Source organism: Arachis hypogaea, chromosome 1 (genome assembly GCF_003086295.3).
Source record: "Arachis hypogaea cultivar Tifrunner chromosome 1, arahy.Tifrunner.gnm2.J5K5, whole genome shotgun sequence".
Lineage (NCBI taxonomy): Eukaryota > Viridiplantae > Streptophyta > Magnoliopsida > Fabales > Fabaceae > Arachis > Arachis hypogaea.
Window position 1 is genome coordinate 69,565,782 of NC_092036.1, and position 8,381 is coordinate 69,574,162.

Below are 8,381 nucleotides of genomic sequence, written 5' to 3' on the forward strand. Positions count from 1 at the left end.
TATAATTAAATTTTTATCATTATAAAAAATATTAAAATTAATAGAATATTTGTTTACAAATTAAAAGGTACCCACAATTAAGAATCTAATTAGTAATTAGATCTTTGACCATATTTTTTAAGAAAAATATTTCATTAATTTAACGTTTTTGATAAAAAAAATTTAATTATAAAATTAAAAGTATTATAAGGACTCAATTAAAAAAAATATAAATTTAATTGTAAATTTGATAAAATTACAGAACTAATAAAATAATTAAACTTTATATTAACTATCTTTACTTGCCAACATAATAATATATGATAAAATACGGTTTTAATTTCTAATGTTTTATTAAAGTTTTAATATTATTTCTAAGGTCTGAAGCATTTTATTTTTGTTTCAAAGGTTTATTTTATTTTATTATAGTTTTTTAGTCAAAATTAATTAAAAAAATATTTATTTAAACAGACAACGAGTTAACTATTATATGTTATCTCTATTATATATTATATTCTTCTAAATAGCAATAATAATATAATTAGAATGAAATATTTTTTTAAAAAAACTTTTTATATTAACCAAAATACTAAAACAAAATAAAATAAAACTTTTGAAATAATAATATAATATTTTAAATGTTATAAACAAAATTAAAATTTAATCCAAGCGTTTAGTAATAAAACAATTATTTATTATCGAAAGATATAATAATATAGCTCTCTCTATGTTTCCAATAATTGAGATTTTTGGGCAGGTAATTGTAGCATTTTGGAAGGATTCATGAGAAATGCATGGTGGTGGGCGAAGACATTCAACAATGGGATGAAATGCCAGCAAAATTAAACCATACATCATCACTCGTAAATATACGATATAGGGGCCACTACTACTATATAAATCTTCATATTCAGAAAATGCCAGCCTCAATTATATCTATCTATTAAAGCCCACCAATTATACATGACGTCTATATATTCAGAAACCCGACTGCACGAGCGTCTGTCACTGCTGCTGTATAATTTATAATAATTAATAATTTGAAATTTCGTCATTTTCACATACGTCAAGAATTTAATATCAGATATCAATATCAGCGTATTTTTTCTCCCATAATATACCCTACGTACGCATATATCATTGCTCTCATCTACTGTCTCACCAGGCATATTTTAAATTTGTAATTACGGTTGTAATATTGCCATTATGGTCGCTTTTTTCAAAATTAAATCGCCTATTAACTTTTTCTTTTCCAAAAATACTATTTATGTACCAGAAATCATTATTAAATTAATTATAAAATTAATCAATATATATAATTTAATTTATATTTCATATTTTATATTGATTAATTTTAGTGTATATATTTAACATATTTCCACTACAAGATAAAAAAGTCTATCGTCACGCTTTTTTCTTGTTACGTTTTAAAAGCGTGGTCAAAAATGGTCAATGGCCACGCTTTTATGAGGAGTGGCGATTGATTAGAGATTTGGCCACATTTTTTCTTTTCACTCTTTAAAAGTGTGACGAAAGGAGTCAATGACCACACTTTTATTAGGATGGCAATTGATTAGAGATTTGGTCATATTGGGAGAAACAAGTACGCTTTTAAAGCGTAGCAACATGATTTCGTTATAATTACGCTTTAAAAACGTACCTGTTTATTAAAAAAACCTTTGAAACACAATGCTCTATAACTCTTCGCACTTTCTCCTTCAAAGAACCCTAAATGAAACACAAGGCCCTGTAACCCTAAAAGTGCTTCATTGTGTCCCTCTCATGCTTCACCCTTTAGAAACCTCATCACCGCTAGCTCGCCACCATTCTTGTCGGCGCCAGTCTGCTACTCGCCTCCTCAAGTCCACCTTGCCATTGATCTGCAACACTGCTCCGCTATCTGCCCCTCGCCGCATTCTGCTTTGTCATCGCGAGTCCCAACCGCAGTGCTCTTCTCCCTCTCTCTTGCAACCTATCGCATCGGTGCTCCCTCTAACCCTCTCTTACAACCTTTCCGTCGGCGCTCACGCTTTCCTCAAAAGGCCTCCCTCAGCTCTCACTCTCTCTCGCAAACCTATCGTCAACACACTCTCTCTCCCAAAACCTAACTCTTCGCCCAAAATGCCAATCGTAGTGAAAGAAACTCTTTGTGTAGAAAAAAATATGTGATAAATCATTGGTTAGCAAAACCCCATACATTTGTTCCTGTCCGTGGTAAGCTAACTGTGTTTCTCTTTGTTCTTTTCTCCTTCAATTTAATTCTTCTTCTAGTTGATAATCACTGATAATCCATTACGCCTATTCTCTAGTTGTTTCTCCTTCTTGTCCATCAAATTGAAAACACAAATTTCTCTCCTGAAAATGCAGAAGGTTATATATATATATATATATATATATATATATATATATATATAAAGATTTTCTTCTCTCTATTTTTCATACAAACAGTTTTTTACTAATGAAATTTCTTAAGATCTTCTATTCGTTGTACGTCTGATTGCGAATCAAAATAATTTAACTAACAAAGTATGCAATAAGTTCTTCTATTGTTTGTGTCTTATATTTGTGGTTGTAATTAACCTGAAATTGATATGTTAAAATTAATTAGTTTAGGTTATTTTTTATTTTTTGATGTCATTATTCAAATTCTTCTTATTTGTTGGTGTTGTGATACTAATTTTGATTTGTGGAATGGATTTGATACTATTTTAAGTCTTTAATAATTGGTTACTAAGCTTTTGTAGAGGTTGAAGGTTATTAATTTAAATTTTTTGATACTATTATTACCAAGTTCATATCTTTTCTTTTCTTTGCTTTGCTTTATATGAACTTTGGTTGTTGCTTCGGTACCAAGGCTGTCTTGTCATGTAATATATTCTCTTGCTGTTAATCTTCATTCCTTGAGTCATGGAAATTGATGAATTATTATTGCTATAGAGGCCATGTAATTGTAGTGCTAGTGAGGGAAAACCATCAAGCAGTGCTGCATAGGCAAGCATTTCCTTTTGCTTTGTAACTTGGGTCCTTGAGATTCTATTGTCCCTGGATACCCATTACAAGAAAAACACTCTTTTAGTCACACGTTTTTAAGCTACATTTGAAAAGCGTAGCTTATTCTATGAGTAGGCTACGCTTTAGAATAGGCTACTCTTTTCTCTGTGTTTTCCTTTTATAAGAGAATAGGAAACACAATTGTGGCATCATTTAAAAAGTGTAGCCTTAAATACAATAAAAAATCACTTATAAAGCGTAGCCTTATGTTGATATCTATAAATACACTTTTCGTACCAAAGAAAGCGCTTTTAAAAAGTAACTTATTTATTATGTTTTGAGTGTGCTTCTAAAGTGATGTCTAATGTATGTAGGCGAAATGCTTGACACTTAGTGAATTTTTCCCCCTTTTCCCCCAAAGCACAGAACACCTAGTGAATTTTTTTCGCACATACACTTGGTGAATTTTTTTCACCTTTCCCCCAGGCTATCATTGTTTTGCACAAAGCTAAGAGAGAGTTCATATCTCTGCTACGCCATCATATGGCTCTTATCCTTGCACCACATCCTCATACGGCCCTGCTACGCCACGCCACCACTGCGGCTCTGTTACACTGCACCGCCACCGCAACTCTGCTACTTAGCAACGATGCTATAGCTCTCTTACGTCACACCACCACCTCGCTGTGCTCTTCTGCTTTGCTCTGTGTCTCCTTTACTAATTGTGCCGCCTCTGCTCTGTCTATCCCTGCTCGATTCCCTCTCTCATCCACAATAGGTAGGCTTTTAATTTTTTTTCTTGATTTAGGCAATTAGTGTTCCTAATTTCCACTCCCTAATCACTAGCCTGTGTTAAATTTAATTAGGGTTCCTATATCACAATTTCATTTTTAATTAGAATTTTTCTATATCTGGTTCAATTTAGGTCATGCTGTTTGTTTTAGAAGCTTTTTCGTGTCACATTTGAGCATTGCTTGTTATTATTAGTGTTGAATTCTAGTTTTGTTCTTTATTCAATTTGTGATGAATTGGGGGGGGGTTTAGCTTTCTGGTGTCATAGCTACTGGATATGCCACTAGGGGGTTTTAACTTCAGAATGATCCACCTAAATCGCATTATATATCCTGCAAGATCAACGACGAGCAATAGACTTTCTTTTTCTCTAGGTGTCATTTAATCAGAAAAGAGGAGAAACTGTTAGTAAGTGTAGCTTCTGCTAAATGCATCCATTCGTTCAATCATCTTCATCTTTTTCATTCCTACTACTGAATGCATAGTGACTGAACAAAGAAAAAAAATGAATATTGCTCTGTGTGCCTCCGTGCTTTAAATGTAATTCCTGCACCTAAGCCAAATTGCAACTTGTTTTCATTACATTTTTGTTAATATGCTTTGTTATAATATCATAAAGCTAAGGGTGTTCAAAACTTATTCTAATGAAGACGAGAATATTATCAGCTTTTATTCAGAATAATTCGAGTTCCTGCTTTTAATTGGATTGGCAAAATTAATATAAAATCAATAGAGAAAGAACTTGAGGCTGATTTATCTTACAAATCAACTCATTCTTTTCTTGGATTTGGTGGAAATCAGAAAATGGTCAAAGGGAAGATCCTTAAGTCATCAACTTTGAATGTTCTGTATGAAGTTGATGGTCATTGGAATAGGTATTATATTGTTTTTAAAATTTTTCACTTATCAATTCTTAAACAATTAATTTTATTATATGTTTAGATTTATGCTAATTTCATAACCATTTTGATGCGGCAGGGTAGAAATTGCAAGGATTTAAAATTCTGGAGCTAAATAAATTATTGAGGGATTCTGAAAATTTTACTATCCAATACTGTACCAAAAATAGATTATTGCTTAAGATTGTCTCATTGTTGGCTTCATCATGCTCTTTTATATCTTGTTTTATCATACTATCTTATTTTATCATACTATGCACATATTGATAGGGAAAAGCTTGCAAGATCACTTCCATTGCACCTTACTTCGATGCTTTATGCTTATATCATTTGAGAGATGAAGTCTTGTTCAAATACTTGTAATCTGCCATTTGTCTCTTGTATTCTTTGTGTGATTTAGCCTCTCGAAATTCTAAATTCGATTAGGTTAATATTAATTATAGTGAATATCTTGATCATTTGAAGATTGTAATAACACTAGTTTGTAATTTTATATTCCCAATATGATTACAGATTTTTATAAATGATATAAAATTATTTGATCAGCTCTTTGACTTTGTTTTCTATATACTTATTGTTTTTGGTGATTGCAAACAGATTTTACTATGTTCTGTTCATTTAATTTGATAAGAATATATTAGAATTTTTTTAATTTGATAAAAATATAGTCACATTTTAAAAGTATAGCCATATTCTCATTATTGATACGTTTTAAAAGTATAACCATATCTCTTGTTATTGGTATATTTTAAAAGTGTAACCATATCTGGTACATACAATTACACTTTTAAACGTAATAATCTATAAAAGCGTGATAAAAAATAAGCTATGATAATAGGTCATCAAAAGCATAACAACAGAACAATTAACACAGTTATAGATGTGATCCTTTAAAAAATGTGTTGACAGCTAAAAAAACATAACTGAAGATTATCATTACGCTTTTTTTTTACTTTTCGCTATACTTAAAAAATGTAACAAAATCAATGTTTTCTTGTTTTTTTTCTATTTACGCGAATTCAGTGTAACATCATCATTAAATTTGACTTCAATAATGAAATCCATAACGATTATATTGCAATTGAATTTTTGAATATACAATATAATAAAAAATAGTTAAAACTTATCTTATTTAATATTCATTAATTATTATAATAATTAATTAATACTAAATAAAATAAATTTTAACTATTTTCAGTTAATATTTTTAATATTTTATATAAAATTTATATATAGTTGTTGGATAAAGGAAAAATAAAGAAAAGTCGTAAGCATTTGTTAGCTGCAGTGTATGGGTTTTTGTCTTTTTGATTATATTCGAGTCTTTGACCAGATGACAGCCAAGGGAACCACACGATACGATAACGACAAAATTTTTTCCCTTAAGAGAGAGAGAGAGAGAGAGAGAGGACAAAAACAAATAGGCATTATTATTAGTATTAACTGCACGTAATAATTAATTGTTAGTTGGACAAGATGGAAAAGATTAATTAGGGCCACACAAAACCACAGTTAGCCTCACTCATTATCATTAATTAATTAATTAATTAATTACTAATCATTCATCTTCAAGAATATAGTGTCGTTATTCTTCAAACTCTTTATGAACACAGATACATCAAGAAGAAGAAAATAATAATCACATCAACTACAAATTTTCCTGTACTATCAACATCTTTCTAGTTTTGCTACCTTGCTTGTTCGCTCCAAACGAAAGAAATATTGAAATCCAAGTTGAAAAAAAATCAAATAAAATAGGAAAAAGAAAAAAAAAGGGAATTGAATTTACAGTTGAAGATCATATATGGTGGAAGACATCAAAATTAGCGGCGGTTAGATCTTCTGAAAGTGAGGTTAAGGGATAGGTACTGAAATGTATGGAAGAAGAAGCAGTATTAGTGTGAGTGTGTTCTTGATCTTCTTCCCATGAAGAACAACTGGTCTTGTATAAATCCTCACATTTTATAGCACTAAACTGAAAAAACGGTTCCACAAGCTTGTTAGTAATATTTTCAGCGCTAGCGTCCCATGGTGATGATGATGAGAACCCTGTTACTGATGTGTACATGTTTGATGAGCTGTTATTGCTTGAACTCTCCTTGTTGCTGTTCATGAATTGATCTGTGACTGACACGTGTCCCCCTTGATCCGAATTGGTTAGACTCGGCATTGAAGAGAATCCTCCTCCACAGTAGTTAGTTACGGCAGTTACCGGCGCTAGGTGATGGTAATTATTGGGCTGATGAGGAAAATCAGCATAGAATGAAGATAGAGGGTCCAAAAATGTTGGCTTATTATTGTTACTCGTCATGAAAATGTCTCTAGAAGCTTCCGTTATGGCATTGCTGTTATCATCGCCGGCGTAGTAACCGGAATCGTTCAGCGATGAGGCCAAGGCCGTTGAGAATGGAATTTGTATCTTGGAATTCTCTGTCGTCGTGATGATTCTCTTGCTGCAGCTCTCTTCTTCTTTTTGATCATCAGTTGATAGAGGCTTGTGTGTGGCTGGGTCAATTCCTTGCTTCACTAGCTTCTTCTTCAGACATGAATTCCAGAAGTTCTTTATCTCATTGTCTGTTCTTCCTGGTAACTGCGCTGCTATCTGAGCCCACCTGTATCGTCATACTTTTCAGCACTCGAAAAAGAATAATTGTTGATGATCCTTGCATTTTATAATTTACCTGTTTCCAAGGATTTCATGGAGACTGATTATAAGATCCTCCTCCTGCTGAGAGAACATCCCTCTCTTTAAATCCGGCCTGAGATAGTTTATCCATCTTAATCTGCAACTCTTTCCACATCTTTGCAGCCCTGCAAGTTATTAGGATTTCGTTACTTAAAAGTACGGATATTCTGTTGTTGAGTTATCTTGCTTGCAGACACCAATACAATTGCAGGGCAATTTAAAATCATATTGAAAGAAATGAAAGAGAAGGTGAATGTTTATTACCAGCTAGTTTTGGAACGGAGCTCCAGCATCCGACACCGAACCTTGTTATGTGATTGAAGAGCTTCTCATCTTCTTCAGGGGACCACAAACCTTTCCTCAGTTTCTGCTTTACACAGCAAGAATGGCGACCCATTTGTGAAAGAACGAACCAACACTACTATATGGTTGTACGGTGTGATGAAAATGCCTATGTTCCTTCTCACTTTGGTTTCCGAAACTCTCAAGTCGTCACTTCCTCTATATAGCCTGAAATATTTACCAAATTACTTATTATTAATTATTTTTTAATTATTTATGGTTCATTTAAGAGGTGGAAATGTTATGCTTTTCGGGGCCCCCGGAGAAGGGGGGGGTGGAAGAGACTAATTAATAGGGAGTAACTATAGAACTAATTGTGTTCATTTAGAGGAGATGAATAAATCATAATAGAAAATCTTACTTAGAATTGAAGTTAACAGAGAGAGAGAGAGAGAGAGAGAGAGATGTGAAGCAATCAAGTGGGTTTTACGCAAATCCGGTGCTGCTTTTGCATTGAAATTGATTGGTTTTTAAGATATCACTATTTCTAGAAAACATAATTAATTAATTAAAACACTAAAACACACACATTATGTATTTTTTTATTTAAAATTAATATAAATAAAGGCGATCCACTTTATGAACGTGTACTAATATGGTAGAGAATAGATAACTAATGGAGTCAGGTGTTTCCTCTTTTATTATTAACTGTTAATTAAGTAATCACTGCCATATAAAGATAATATAAAGAT

General features: G+C 32.0%; 1 protein-coding gene across 1 annotated transcript; it reads right to left on the reverse strand.

The window, feature by feature from the left end:
• Positions 1-6,228: 6,228 nt before the first annotated feature.
• LOC112805704 (uncharacterized) lies at positions 6,229-8,149 on the reverse strand. The gene is made up of 4 exons (XM_025848049.3): positions 8,051-8,149; positions 7,612-7,857; positions 7,343-7,472; positions 6,229-7,273 (listed from the first exon to the last, which is right to left on the reverse strand). The coding sequence occupies exons 2-4, from the start codon at positions 7,742-7,744 to the stop codon at positions 6,460-6,462; spliced, it is 1,077 nt and encodes a 358-aa protein (XP_025703834.1). The 5' UTR covers positions 7,745-7,857; positions 8,051-8,149; the 3' UTR covers positions 6,229-6,459.
• Positions 8,150-8,381: the final 232 nt, after the last annotated feature.